This window comes from Ascidia mentula, chromosome 2 (assembly GCF_947561715.1).
Source record: "Ascidia mentula chromosome 2, kaAscMent1.1, whole genome shotgun sequence".
NCBI classification, from domain to species: Eukaryota; Metazoa; Chordata; class Ascidiacea; order Phlebobranchia; family Ascidiidae; genus Ascidia; species Ascidia mentula.
Window position 1 is genome coordinate 12,515,379 of NC_138567.1, and position 15,285 is coordinate 12,530,663.

Here is a 15,285-nt window from a genome sequence, read left to right on the forward strand (position 1 = left end):
AAACATAATAATTTGCAACCAAGGGTTTAAATAAAACAAATACATGAGGCGATAGGTTGACTAATGATTTTTTAAAATTTAAAAAGTTTTTAAAATCTTTGGGTTGACGGTGGGTGTTGTGCGGTTACCTTAAACCACAGGTAAAATTTTCACAGAAAGTTAAAATAGTTCTGCAATGTGTAAACCGCTGCAAGGAAAAAACACATTGCCGACTTATGACTGCATATTAATACAATAAGCATATATGGGTTTTACCAAGTTACTTTTTAGTTATTTTATTTTAATTTTATTGGTAAAAAGGCCTTGTTTTGACCTTGTTAAACGACAAAGCCATATGCGTTGAAAGTTTTATTAATGGGGGTTTCCCCTAGATGAACTTTCAGTTCCTTCCGCTGCGAGGCTTGATCTTTTTGTTAATGCAGCTTTTTTACGCTGAAGCAGAAACAAAGTTCAACTGACTTTTGTAATTTCTTACTGCCAGACATTTTGATATTGCATCTCTAGCCAAAGACTATTTGTTGTAAAAATGGTTTGGACGTTTATGTGCAAAAGAGCCTTAATAATGATTTAGACAAGTCACAGGTGTGCACACTGTTCCGACACGTAAGGTCTCATCAGTGCAGCTGTTAACTGTGTCACTGGGCTAACTCTTACACTAGGAAATACACAGATTTTCAACCCATTGAATACACTAGTTTTTTTCAATTTTTTTGTCTTTTTGCTTCTCTTTGTAGTCTATTTCAATTGTTTAAAAGGCACTAAAATACTTTTATCAAAATATGCCATGTAGGCTACCGTCTGTTCAAAATAGGTAAAAATTTTTAATCAAAGACTGTTAAAACTTCATTATTTATGTTTCCAGATAAAATATGGCTGCATCTGAGTAAGTTACGATGATATTTACTTTTTATAATTATTTTAAATCAAAGCTTAGAAATAAACTAAAAGAAATATATACAGTAACAATAGTTATCTGTTAACCACTGATATATATGTAATACTGATTGCAACAGAATGTCTTCTTTCCCACATTCACGATTTTCACCTGGTCAAGAACTGACACAGGGATCAGAGACACAAGAACCACAAATTCCACTATTACAAGAACCACAAATTCAACCATTACAAGAACCCCAAATGCAACCATTGCAAGAACCACAAATTCAACCATTGCAAGAACCACAACATCAACAATTGGAAGAACCACAGCATCAACAATTGCAAGAACCACAACATCAACAATTGCAAGAACCACAACATCAACAATTGCAAGGACCACAGCATCAACCACAACGCCAACCAGTGCAAGACCCACAACAGCCTGAGCAGAGACAACTACTACAGCAATTACTAGGGATGCCATTGGATGACCTGCAACGACTGTTGCAACAGGTGCAACAACCCAACCTCGATCGAATTATTATCGATATTCATCATTTAGAGCTTCAAGGCCTTCCAGCTCGTATGTTTGGTATAGGTGGAGCCATGGCTGGAGCATGTATGATATATAAACTGGCAAGCAGTGAGAGATTTGTTGATGCAATCTGTGATTCAATAAAAGCAGTGTCCGGGGCTATCGTGAGACGCATTACGGAAGGTAGCATAAAGTTGGAAGTGCTTGCTGAAACAAAAGAAATTTCCAATTGCCTTGTTGAAGCTTGCAAGTCGGGTAAGCTTGTAAAAGATTTAAATCAACGAATTTCAGCATGTGGAAGTGATACAAATGAAATCGTCTATGGGTTTGATGATATAAAAGTTATTGCAACAACAAGTATTGAAATTAATTCTTTGGATTTGGAAAAGGAGAAGATACAGTCAGGGAAAAATATTGAAAAATTTAAACAGGAACTGGCAAGGAGATTTGAAGTGAGTTGTTTCTTGTTTTGCTTACAGGGTGTGCTTCCATACATTTACCTTCACTGCAAAACGTTATAACATCACAATAATTCTTAAAAAAACTAATGCATTTTTTTCTCATACATTTTTTTGTCTCTAAAACTACTAAACACTTTTTTATTTCTAGGAATCCCAAGAAATGAAAAGTGCTTCATTAACTCCAGGAGGAATACAACTTTCAGACAAATTGAAAGCAGAGAACCAAGGTAAAGAGTCACGAAAAAGTCCATCTGGCCAAGAAATTGTTCAACAGACACAACAGATGTTCAAAGGAGAGGCACTTCTAACAACAAAATTGAAAGAAAATCCAAAAGGCGTCTTTCAATTAGTGCAGGATTATCGATTATACCACAGTGTGATTGCGAACGAGATGCTCAAATCCTTAGGCTGGATCTGAAATTTAAAAAAAAAAAAATCCACTTCCTTGTTTGTACAAGGAAGTGGGGGTTTTGCTATATATATAGATGTTGCAAAGTTTTGTAAAACAGAACGATACAAATGTAATAACATTCATGCAAAAAACTTGCTGTACTAAATTGTTTAAGCTTGCTACTTGCAAATTTTTTGCTTTTAACGCCCTGAAACTGTTTCTTAGCTCTCCTTTACCATTATTGTAGTAAATTTATTGATGATTTAGAACTGCATAATTCACAAAGGAAAATAAGCAAAATAAATGATTTGTATCCACAATTTTTTAACATTTAGTGTTTAAACTTCCATGCATACAAAAAGTCAAATCAATGAATTATTCAAAAGAAACGTGTCCAAGCTTATCGTTTGCCTCTCTGTAAAAGTTTGTATATGTGCTTCACAGTCGGTCGCCATTTCCATCGTAGTGTAACCGCACAGTGACACAGTCGTCTGTTATTGTAACACAACCAGGAGAATAATATAAGCGTTTTCCGCATTTATTTTCATGTCCTGCCCTTTTTCGCGCCACATTGCTTGGACCCCGAATCGAATTATGCGGCAATTAATTCGCTAATGGTAGACTAACAAAAAAAAATAATTTCCGAAAACGACTTTTTTTCTTTTATTTCGAAATGCATCCCAATAATTTAAAAGGGTCCTCGCCACTGTGCTCCATCAATTAATTATCAGATTACCACTGTTTGCAAGCTTTTAGGCCCCATCTCGCAATTAAATCCTTAAAATTGAGTTTTGAAAGTGATCTGCACCTCAGCGGAGATTTCGCTTGTTTGCTAAAAGTAATTGCTGGGATTGTGGACCATGAAGGGCGATTATTATTGCACAATAGAAAGATATGATTACACCGCACAACCAAAAGCAAAATCGCTGGATCGACAGCCAGTGCATCAGCTCATTCAACCTATATATTAGCACTTAGGAATAACCCATTTCAATGTTACACATCATTAAAGTCTGTTACGCAGGATCTAAAATAACACAAAAAAAGTGATTGACGTTCAGCGTCATGATCTTTTATTTAAAGTTTCACATAAACATTAATTTCGCCATAGCCTCATCGTCGGTTTCTGTGCTAAAAAAAGTATAAAACATCAGATATATTTAAAGAAGAATATGCTGATTGTATTTTACTTAGCCCAGCAGTATCATGGTAACCTGTTTTTGATGCAGTAAAAGCAAAGCGAAATCTGCCGGTAAATCATTAATTGTCATAGTTACCGTCGCCTTTTCTATGCCATGCAAATCATTGGAAGTTAAAGGTGAAAGTTCTCTTGTCGCTGCTGTCTGCAATTTACGTTGTAACTATCTGAACAAACATGTTCAGCAAAACGTTTCAAAAATAGAAAAGTCAATTATAGCCTTTGCAACCCGGTATACGCAGTGTTTTACTCTTCTACTCATTGCACAAAATAGCGTTTTCCATTACCCGAGGTATAGAGTTTGCAAAGACAATGGTTATTCAGTTTTATCACAAGGAGACAATCCCACCGTTCGGTGCATATGACAATGGCTCTTGGAGTGGAGTTTGAGGTAAGGGGAGTGGATCTGATGCTGGCAAACAAAACAGACTACAATACCTGGCCCTCACGAGGAAAAATTCCAGCGCTAGTGGACGGTAATCTTGTAAGTTGTCTGAGAGGTTCTGTTACATGTTGTTCCGTCATCGGTATGGCCAAACGGATCTGCTTGGTAACCGATAGTGCAAAAGGCAAAAACACCAATGTAATATATGTGCAAAAAAGGCCATATTATTGCAAGGTGTTTTTGCCTTTTGCACTATCGGTTACCAAGCAAAAGATCCGTTTGGCCATAGTGCGCTCTACAGTGGTTCGTCTTCTCTGTTGTTTGGTACTAAGTATAGGGTACCCTGCAGATCGACGTTGACCGAAAGGTACCACAAAGTGGAGACTAGTGTGCCTGCTAGTGTAAAAGCTAGCACAGTGCCACTTAACAGCTGCACTGACGAGACCTTACAGGTCGAAACAGTGCGTGTGCACACCCTGTCTGCAGCTTTGTAACATAATCTTGTTCGGCAATTATGTATTCGTACATATGCGAATGTCTGTACGAGTATAAGAGAATGAACTGCAGAGTGTGAGTATATAATAGTGCGCTAGATTATATCAAATATATTGTACCTTATCGTATCTGGTGCAGAGAAATGTGGTGGCTTATGAAGTGGCAAAGAAAAAAATGACGTTTTTAAGAAGCATCAAGAGTTTTTTACGCAATAGATGTTATCTGCAGTGAAGGGTTTAGCTTGGTCATTACTAAAACAAAAGAAAAGTGCAAAAAATAATAAATTGCCAGCAAGGGCTTTAATAAAACAATTTACATGAGGCAACAGGCTGACGGTGTGGGTGTGCGGTTACATTAAACCACAGGTAAATATTTTACAGAAAATCGAAATAATTCTGCAATGTGTAATCTCGAGACGCTACAGAGGAAAAAACACATTGTCAATGACTTGTGTCTACATGTTAATACAGTAATCATATATCGGTTTGACCAGTTCACTTTTTAATTTTTTTTAATTTTATTGGTAAAAAGGCCAAGTTTCGACCTCGGAAAACGCAAAGCCATATGCGTCAAGAGTTTTATAAATTGGGGTTTCCCCTTTATAAAGTTTCAGTTCCTTTTTCGGTTCCTTTTTTGCGCAGAAGCAGATACAAAATTCAACTGACGTTTGGTATTTGTTACTGCCAGACATTTTGATATTGCATCTTTGGCCAAAGACCATTTATTGTAATAATAGTTTGGACGTTAACGTTTGTGTGCAAAAGAGCCATAATAATGATTTAGAGCTGCAGAAGGAAGGACACGTCGCAGGTGATACAACACCCTGTTTCGACCCACAAAGTTTTATCAGTGCAGCTGTTAACTGTGTCACTGGGCTAGCTCTTACACCAGAAAACACACATATTTCCCAGACTGGAAAAAATGTCGTGCGCGGAGGAAAAATCCTCCGCGCACTTTTGCGAAAATTTGCCGATAATCCGCGCAATATTAATGAGCTAATGCATTAACATACGAAAAAACGTTGCGATCGTCCGCGCAATCAACGATCGCCGAAACAAAATCCTCCGCGCAAAAAACAAACTTTCCAATCTGGCATATTTCCAATTTGTTGCCCCTTTCGGTCAACGTGTATGGGTGTATCCGTTGGGTACCCAACTGCTGTGCTTCGCATGTTTTAATAAAAAATTCCTACCTAAACTAGTGAATTATCAGCCAATGTACACCTGCAGCATTGCGAAATAAGACTCATTAAAGATGTGAAGTCCTGATCATATCCACCTCTATGTATGTGTTTTTAAATTTTTTATTCTTGATTTTCTTTGAAGTCTATTTGAAATCGATAAAAGGCACTAAAATATTTTTTTTCAAAATGTGCCATGTACCATCTGTTCAATAATGGGTAAAAATTTTTAAATCAAGGAGTGTAAAAGTTCATTATTTATGTTCCCAGATACAATGTGGCTGCATGTCCAAAGCTTATATTTACATTTCATAATTATTTTTATTTAAAGCTTAGAAATTAACTAAAAAAAATATATAGAGTAGCAACAGTTATCTGTTAACCACTGGTATATGTGTAATACTGATTGCAACAATATGTCTTCTTTCCCACTTCCACGATTTTCGCCTGAGCAAGACCTGGCACAGGGACCAGAGATACAAGAACCAGCACACCAACCATTGCAAGCACCACAACATCAACCACCACATCCATCACTGCAAGAACCACCACATCAACTACTGCAAGAACTACACGGTCAACCAGTGCAACACTATCCACTGTTGCAGCCTGAGCACAGACAACTTCTACTGCAATTACTAAGGATTCCACCAGGTGACCTGCCACGACTATTGCAGCCCTACCAAAATCGAGTTCTTATCGATAATCATCATATGGAGCTTTTTGGCTTTCCAGCATGTGCATTTGGTATAGCTGGAGGCATGGCTGGGGCATATATGATATATAAACTGGCAAACAGTGAGAAATTTGTTGATGCAATCTGTGATTCAATAACAGCAGTGTCTGGGGCAATCGTGAGACGCATCACAAAAGGTAGCATAAAGTTGGAAGTGATTGCTGAAACAAAAGAAATTTCAAATTGCCTTGTTGAAGCTTGCAAGTCTGGCAAGCTTGTGAAAGATTTAAATCAACGGATTTCGGCATGTGGAAGTGATACAAATGAAATGGTCTATGAGTTTGATGATGTACAAATTATTGCCACTACAAGTATTGAGATCACTTCCGAGGATTTGGAAAAGGAGAAGATACAGTCAAGGAAAAATATTGAAGAATTTAAACATGAACTGGTAAAGAGATTTGAAGTGAGTTGTTTCTTGTTTTGCTTCCAGGGTGTGCTTCCATACATTCACCTTCACTGCAAAACGTTATAACATGTTAGCAAATTTTTCTCAAATAATGCATATTTTTCTAAACAATAATTCTTAAAAACAACTAATGCATTTTTTTCTTTCCATTTTTTGTCTCTGAAACTACTGAAAAACTTTTTTATTTCTAGAAATCCCAAGAAATGAAAAGTGCTTCATTAACTCCAGAAGGAACACAACTTTCAGACAAATTGAAAGCAGAGAACCAAGGTAAAGAGTCACGAAAAAGTCCATCTGAACAAGAAATTGTTCAACAGATACAACAGATGTTCAAAGGGGAGGCACGTCTAAAAACAAAATTGAAAGAAGATCCAAAATTAGAACGTCAGTTCAAACGCTTCTTGCAATTAGTGCAGGATTATCGATCAAACCACAGATGGTTTGCGAACGAGATACTCAAATCCTTAGGCTGGGCACCTGAAATTAAAAAAACAAAATCCACTTCCTTGTTTATACAACCAGAATTCATAATAAATGATTGCATAAACACTTAAGAACCACTGTTTAATCAGCCCCTATTCAAGATTGTGTTTTAATTTGTTTTCCTTAGTTTATCTGTAGTTCTATAATAGTTTAACTATAGCATAATAGCGTCTGACTGAACTGTACACATGAAACACGTAAAGCTTTGTTTGCTGTATCTTTATGGTTTGGTCAAGAAACCTGTGTATCTTATTGTCTCCAAAGTACGGAGAAAAATAAATTTATGTTTTTTTTTGTGTAGTTGCTTCATGTTTTAATTGATTTCTCATTCGCATTGTAGTTATCTTTAAATTCAATAGATGTGGGGATTTTGTATTTTGCCTTTATATATAGATATATATAGATGTTGTCAAGTTTTGTTAAACAGAGCGATACAATTGTAATAACATACATGTGAAAAACTTGCTGTGCTAAATTGTTTAAGCTTGCTACTTGCAAAGTTTTTGCTTTTAACGCCCTGAAACTGTTTCTTAGCTCTCCTTTACCATTATTGTAGCGAATTTATTGATGATTTTAGAACTGAAGGAAAACAGCAAAATAAATGATATGATTTCTATCCACGATTTTCAATGTTTGGTGTTTAAAGTCGCACGTACATAAAAAGTTGGATCAATGAATTATTTGAAAGAAACGTGTCCAAGCTTATCGTTTGCCTCTCCGTAAAAGTTTGTATATGTGCTTTACAGTCCGTCGCCATTTCCATCGTAGTGTAACCGCACAGTGACACAGTCGTCTGTTATTGTGACACAACCGGGAGAAAAATATAAGCGTATTCCGCATTTATTTTCATGTCTCGTCCTTTTACGCGCCACATTGCTTGGACCCCGAATCGTATTATGCGGCATATAATTCGCTAATGGTAGACTAACGAAATAAAAAAACTTCAGAAAACGACCACACTTGTTTTCTTATATTTCGAAATGCATCCCAATAATTTAAACGGATCCTCGCAACTGTGCTTCATCAATAAATAATTAGATTACGCTGTTTGCAAGCTTTCAGGCCTTATGTCGCAATTAAATCCCTAAAATTGAGTTTTGAAAGTTAGCAGAAATTTCGCTTGTTTGCCAAAAAGCAATTGCCGGCATTGTGGATCATGGAGGGCGCGTATTATTGCTCAAAAGAAACTCGATCAACAGCCTTTGCATTTGCTCATTCAACCTTTATATTGACACTTATGGATAACCCATAATTAAAGTATATTACTTAGGATCCAAAATAATTCACAAAGAGTGATTGGCGATCTTTTATTTAAAGTTTCGCATGAACATTAATTCCGCCATAGCAGCATCGTCGAATTCTGTGCTAAAAAAAAATAAAACAGCTGATTTATTTTAAGAAGAAGATTTCATTTTAATAACTGCACATGAAGTATTTATTACCTAAGGCAGTAATTCTAAACCTTTTTGTGGTTGCATACCACTGGGAGGTAAAACAATTTAAACGTCTACCACTTTCGACGCGTAGTTGAGTGTTGCATAGTAATCTAGGGAATGAAGTACCAAACATTTTATGGTCACTAATGATTTTTTTAAATTCAAACTATATCCGCAAATTACTCAAAGGTGCTCGCGTATCAGCTGGAATACCGCTGCGTATCACTGGTTGGGAAACACTGACCTAGGGGCTTCATACAACAACGTATTTCGTAATAATGGATTTAAACACAATTGATACGCAAGAATGAAAAGATTGATAATTAAATATTCTTTCTCCGCAGCCCTGTTTGTGATTGGGTGTTTCGGCAAACAAGGGAGACGTCTGTAACCAACCGCACTTTAAACGTTAAAATATTATTAATACGAGATCAAATTGACTCGGTGACAAATCAAGCAAAGTAAACAGTTCATCAAGACTGAATGCCGCTAAGCCGCGCCTTAGTGTACTGAGCGGTAAAACTTTAACTGTCCGTTGCTAGATCCACGAGGGAAAAAATTGCAAGTCATTAGGAATTTGTTAAACACAGGATAATTGGCGTTGTGCGGTAGATTGTGTTCTGCAGCCTCTCTAGTGGTTTTATTGACTACATTTGCGGAATGAAAGTGCTTGCTGAGTGTATTTACTTTTTAAAAGCAAGTTTACAAAAAAGAAATGCGAGTTTTATTTGACTGAATATTTGACTTCAAGGTTAGTTGATGCGGAAAGAAGAAGGTTTAGAGTTGGACTGATTCAATAATTGATACTAAGACGCTTCTTTTCAACAAAATGTTTCAATACAAAACAATAGCTTTATATGTCTTTGAAATGATTGCAGTTTTGAGTTTAACAGCGAAGCCGCCTTCAAATAAACTTCAGCCACAAAATTAAAAACGTTGCTCAAAATTACTTTTCTTCAAGAATCAATCAACGTTTACCCTACTTTTTTTCTGGTTTTCCTGGCAGAAACCAAATTAGAAAATAAACACCAATTAAAAAAAGATGGTTATTCAACTTTATCACATGGATTTCAGTCCACCAAGTCGGTCCGTGCATATGACCCTGAAGGCGTTGGGCGTTAAGCATGAAGTAAACAGGTTAGACATGTTCAATGGGGAACACAAGAAGCCAGTATACTTGGCTATAAATCCCAGAGGAAAGGTCCCGGCGATAGTAGATGGAAAACTCAAGCTTTCGGAAAGGTACGTCACCCTATACATCATATATTATTACCTCACTCTGTATCATTACGTCATCCCTGCTGACCAAACTAAAGTTCAATGTATAAGCAAACACTTTTGGCGATGTTGAAATTTGAAGGACTTTTGTTTAAATTCGCACTCAAGCATAAATAGATTGCAATTAAAACTACCATAGAAATCATAGTTTTAGTTACCCTTTAATAAAATATTTGCGTGATAAACCGTGTAACCGCATGCGTTCTTTCTGCAGCCGAGCAATATGCCAATACCTGTGCAACAAGTACGCCAAAGGAGATAAACAGTCACTTTATCCATCCGACCCAAAGCAACGAGCAGTGGTTGACATGGAGTTGTACGTCTCAGAAATAGCTTTCGATGCTCTCATTGGATTGGTAATACTACTTACAACATTATTTTCAGTAAACTTTGCTTGGTGGTTATATGATCTAGGATAACGCCCTGTTACAAACAGCAGTAAAATAACTACTGTTGCGTTGAGAAAACAATATGAAAACCTTACATTCGATACGACAGAATTGGTCCATTAGGTTTCAGTTTGAATACTAAAAGCAGTGAAACTAAAGTCCACACTAACATGATCCACACAAGCAACAACATAAGGAGATAAGATGTGTTTCGCGATATTTAAATGTTTGTGTTTGCAGAATCCGCCAGCGATGTTTCTTCGCGGCGAAAAACCTTCAGCTGAAAAAGTGACGGCCGCAAAAGAATGCGCGACAATAATCAACAACCGATTAGAAGGCAAGAAGTATCTGGCCGGGAATAACCTTACAATAGCAGGTAAAGCTTTGCAAGTTATCTGTAATTTTGTTACAGTTATTTCCGTTCATTTTACCACACCGGGATTTGAACCCAGGATGTCCTGGCGACGAATCCTGATTAGGTTTTTTTATTTCCGTTCTGATTCTTGTACCACCCTTTTAAGACACATCTTTCTGCTTGTGGCCATTTATTTTAGTTGGGCTTATGTACTCGGAACTCAACTGACCTCAATTTTTTGAAACCCATTGTTGGTAAGGCAAACCATTGAGGTGTGAGTTTTACGTAAAAGTTTGCAAATGAGGAAAGTATTTCGAAACAATCCCAAGACAGTATTTCCAATTCTTATTTTTGATTTTTTTTGCTACATTTTCACTTGTTTGGCGTGCTTCGAATAAACTGCTTATTTTATGCAAAGTAACACAAAACTTTCATTTAACCTTTCGCAGACTTCTGCAGCTACACGACTGTTGTAATGCTGGAAGTGTTGATCGGCGACCTTGGTGAAGTTCCCAATGTCAAAGCTTGGATGGGTCGACTTAAGGCGCTTTCGTACGACAACGAAGTGAACGCCAAGCCCATGGAGCAGATAGCAGGGATGTTAAAAGAAAAGATGAAGCCAAAGAGGGAGACGAAATTTTAATTCCCTTGTGTTGTGAATACAAGAGCGGCAAATTTTAAAGATCTCTCATGGAATTCATTACTTATATGTTCGTATTGTACGTTTTATACAAATTACGAATAAATATTTTTAATTTGGTATCGATCAACGAATTTTGCAGCTTCTGATAGACAGGACAATCACTAAAGTGTTGAAAGTAGAAAAAATTCCTACCAGAACGAAATATTACAGGAAAACAAAAATATAAACAATTATGTATTAGCTGATCCAGCTAGGCTGCAATGCCTTACCTGCGAAGCATGTAAACCAATGACCTCGATATCATAGCTGTGATCGCTAAGTAGGGAACTGCACAGTGGGGCGATCCTGCCAATTTTGGTATACGTGAAGGTAACCTGGCAAGTTGTGCGCTTGCGCACCAGTGTACCTTGGCCACAATATACCCCCTGAAACCACTGAGCTCCTGTAGCTAAGTTGGTATAGAGCGTTGGGCCTGGTTAGCCCAGAGTCGTGAGTTCAAACCTCACCGAAAGCTTAATTTTTTAAATCTTGCTCCGACTTGTCAGGAAAAAGTGGCGGATCCAGCTAGGCTGCTAAGCCTGCAAACCTAATGATCGCGATACGTTAGCTGTGATCGCCAAGCAAGGACCTGCGCAGAGGGGCGATCCTGCCAATCATGCCATTGCATGAAATATTACTGCGGTAAGTGAATAAATTTACTAAATTAAAGTATTTTCACGTATTTGGAACACACTAGCCGTGGAATTCTTACCGAAAGGTACAGGCTAGAATTTTTTTACCTGAACGTTGTATCGATCTGTTCCGACTTTCTTTAGGTACTGACTAAACCTGATGGGCTTGTCATACGACGATAACGTACAATTGCTTGTTTTTAAAATTGATGAACAGATTTCGTTAAAATGTAACGATATTTTTCAAATCAATGTGAAATGTCTTGGCCTGGGCAATAGACGAAAAGATCCCTAAAAATTAGTTAAAATGTACCAACTGCGACCTAAATTCCCTAGAGGTAATAAACAATATGAAAAACACACATAAACATCTTTATTTGAAACGTTTTCCAATGTGTAATCAACGTTCACAACATTCAAAATTAATCTGTGATCAATTGATAAGAGCCCAAAAGGGTTTTTCTACTCTTTCGGGTTGAGCTTGGCTTCTGTCGCGGCGGTGGCTTCTTGCATCGCCTTTGAGTTGACATCCTCATTAAAAGGATCTGCCTTCATTCTCCCCATCCATAACACAATGTTGGGGTAATCCCCGTAGCCGGAAAATTTCACGGCGTCCAAAAACAGCACGCACGGATAGGAAAAGTAATCTGGAACATAGGATTTTTGGTAAGTTTTCAACTAATGTAAACCCGGCCTGAAAGTGCACAAGTTTCTGTTCTATATTGCCACTACGTACTAAATACTGAAGCTAGAACTGTGTTTTTATTAATATAGCTACTGGCCTGCCCTGTAGGTGGATAAACGTTAAGATGGTAATATCATAGTATCAAACCTTTTTCTTCCATTAGGTCGATAACAAATGTGGAAATATCCATTTTAACAAACAACGGTTATTCAAAAATGAGGTAAACCAAAAACATGATGTTAGAATCTATTTTTATGTTAATTTTTCGGCCAAGAATCTAAAACCGTGAGTTTGGCGTACTGGAAGGGACCGTCCAAAACTTCATTCATGTACCTGCGATTGTAAGGGTGTCCCCTGCAAGATACTTTTTGTCCTTCAGTATATCGTCGAGGAGTTTAAGGGCGGCTTTGGCACCATCGAGCTTATCTTCCTTCACTGATTTATCCCCACGGAAAAAGATTCCTGCCAGATTCTGTGTCCACCACAAATATTACTATTTTATTCGACAAATCGCCCTGGTATTGAATACTATGGTATGTAAGACAGATTCTACAGAAATTGTTGCTGTTTGGGTAAAAGGTTATATACAAAGCACACAGAAAGTTATTTACCATATAGGCGCTAAGCTGTTCAAAAATCCATTCGCTTATATACAACTGCATATCAACAACCGCACGTTTATCCGGGTCGCTGGGGTATAAAGATTTTTTCTCTCCTTTTGCGTACTTGTTGCACAAGTAGGCAGCAATCGCCCGACTGTAAACATTAACATCATTAAAATAAAACAAAACAAAAATATGTGTCTCTACCTTTCAGACAACTTCAGGTCTCCATCTACAAGAGCAGGAACTTTTCCTCGCGGGTTTACGGCGAGGAATTCAGGCTTCTTTTGTTCGCCTGTGAAGAGATCAACTATCTTGACTTCATGTTCCAGACCAAGCGCTTTCAGAGTCCAGTAAGCCGAGCGACTCGGGGGGCTAATACCGAAATGGTACAACTGTATAACCATGTTGCACAAATCAACGCCTATAACTGATCGAAATATAAAATGTTGCTCTGAAAAGAAAAGAGTCAATATATTTTGCAGCAGGCGCCAAAATGTTCGAAAGCATTACAAGTAACAAACAAAGCAAAAGTATAAACGTCAATTTTTGTTAAACTAATGCAAAGACACATTTCACTACTCTTCAATGCAGTTTGCACTTCGTCGCAACCTGTCCAAAAGTACGAACAGTTGGCGACTGGCTCTAAACGGTGACAAATATTTGCCCTTTGAGTGAGCAAACGTCCCAGCAAGTTGCGGCGGGAAATATATTTGAGTGAAATCGTCGGCAGCAAACATTCTAAAAGTGTCAAGTCACCTTCGTTTGTTTCTGAACCGTTCTGCTGCACGAACCATACGCCAGGCGATTAGAGGTTTTACCAACCTTTTGTATTACTTGTTTGGCAATACGCAACGTTCAACTAATTATTGTATGCCTGGTGGTAAGGATGGGAGAAGTTAATAAGCGATTTGCTGGTCTCAGATGACATAGGACATATATACTTGGCCAAATCTGCCGCATAAACGAATGCTACAATTTTCACAATACGAACAACATTTTCAAATTAGTGATGGTCTTTATTTGAAAAACGTAAAAACTTTTGATTATGGGGTCATTGGGGCAGAATTTTTCATGATTTCGGATGAAGTTTCGCTTTTACTGCGGCCACCGACTCTTCCATGCCCTTGTCATTAACTTCCGCGCAAAACCGATTCCTTCTCATTCGTGAAATCCATTCCTCCAGATGGCGAAATTCGCTGAAGTTGGTGAAGCCAACTGCTTCCAGAAACAGAACGGACGGATAACCAAAGAAGTCTGCGTATGCAAGTTTATGACATGAGAGCTGTGTAAATAAGGTTCCTGTTATTTGCACTGCACATACGTACCAGCAATGGTTATGGAGTCTCCTGCAAGGTACTGTTGACCCTCCAAAGTTTTGTCCAATAGCTTCAAAGAGTCCTTGGCCCCGTCCAGCTTGTCTTGTAAAACATTTTCACCCCGAAACAAAATTCCGCCGAAATTCTAATCCGTATACGCAACACAAATGTACCAAGCAGAATGATGCAAATGTGACACTCACTTACCATGTAGGCCATGACTTGGTCAAACACCCACTCCGTTATGTAAAGGTTCATGTCCACCACTGCACGTGTTTCTGGATCACTTGGGTAAAGTTGTTTCTTCCCGTCTTTGGCGTACATGTTGCATAGGTAGGCAGCAATTGCGCGGCTAAAAGTGATATGGTCTACACTTCAAATCAAATTATGTGTATTTTGCGCAAAAACAACAACGTAAATGAACAATACATGGAAATAGAATGACATGGGCACCGATAAAACTATGAAGGTTTTCAAGTTAAGATACCTAAACCAACACTTGAATATACTAAATTTCTTACCTTTCCGAGAGTTTCAGATCGCCATCCACCAAAGCCGGGACCTTTCCTCTTGGGTTGATGGACAAATATTCAGGTGTCTTATGATCAGCTTGAAACAGATTTAGGTTTTTGACTTCATATTCCAAGTCTAGCTCTTTCAAGGTCCATAACACCGACCGACTTGGCGGGCTTATATCAGAGTGGTAAAACAATAAAACCATGTTCCTTTTATTAACCGAGACTCAACGAAACAAT

At 37.8% G+C, this 15,285-nt stretch overlaps 5 protein-coding genes across 5 annotated transcripts; 3 read left to right on the forward strand and 2 right to left on the reverse strand.

The window, feature by feature from the left end:
* The first annotated feature begins 907 nt into the window (after positions 1 to 907).
* On the forward strand, positions 908 to 3,054 carry LOC145889374 (uncharacterized). The gene is made up of 2 exons (XM_082980321.1): positions 908 to 1,866; positions 2,024 to 3,054. Exons 1-2 carry the CDS (start codon positions 1,015 to 1,017, stop codon positions 2,291 to 2,293), a joined length of 1,122 nt encoding a protein of 373 aa, XP_082836447.1. The 5' UTR covers positions 908 to 1,014; the 3' UTR covers positions 2,294 to 3,054.
* A 2,804-nt stretch (positions 3,055 to 5,858) lies between these two features.
* Positions 5,859 to 7,775, forward strand: LOC145889360 (uncharacterized). Its single transcript, XM_082980305.1, has 2 exons — positions 5,859 to 6,666; positions 6,861 to 7,775. The coding sequence occupies exons 1-2, from the start codon at positions 5,917 to 5,919 to the stop codon at positions 7,221 to 7,223; spliced, it is 1,113 nt and encodes a 370-aa protein (XP_082836431.1). The 5' UTR covers positions 5,859 to 5,916; the 3' UTR covers positions 7,224 to 7,775.
* A 1,855-nt stretch (positions 7,776 to 9,630) lies between these two features.
* On the forward strand, positions 9,631 to 11,253 carry LOC145890147 (glutathione S-transferase 1-like). The gene is made up of 4 exons (XM_082981181.1): positions 9,631 to 9,830; positions 10,081 to 10,222; positions 10,496 to 10,631; positions 11,060 to 11,253. The coding sequence occupies exons 1-4, from the start codon at positions 9,631 to 9,633 to the stop codon at positions 11,251 to 11,253; spliced, it is 672 nt and encodes a 223-aa protein (XP_082837307.1).
* A 1,133-nt stretch (positions 11,254 to 12,386) lies between these two features.
* Positions 12,387 to 13,652, reverse strand: LOC145889411 (glutathione S-transferase 1-like). Its single transcript, XM_082980362.1, has 4 exons — positions 13,419 to 13,652; positions 13,221 to 13,365; positions 12,943 to 13,081; positions 12,387 to 12,571 (listed from the first exon to the last, which is right to left on the reverse strand). Exons 1-4 carry the CDS (start codon positions 13,616 to 13,618, stop codon positions 12,387 to 12,389), a joined length of 669 nt encoding a protein of 222 aa, XP_082836488.1. The 5' UTR covers positions 13,619 to 13,652.
* A 631-nt stretch (positions 13,653 to 14,283) lies between these two features.
* Positions 14,284 to 15,251, reverse strand: LOC145890148 (glutathione S-transferase 1-like). Its single transcript, XM_082981182.1, has 4 exons — positions 15,052 to 15,251; positions 14,738 to 14,882; positions 14,540 to 14,675; positions 14,284 to 14,468 (listed from the first exon to the last, which is right to left on the reverse strand). Exons 1-4 carry the CDS (start codon positions 15,249 to 15,251, stop codon positions 14,284 to 14,286), a joined length of 666 nt encoding a protein of 221 aa, XP_082837308.1.
* Positions 15,252 to 15,285: the final 34 nt, after the last annotated feature.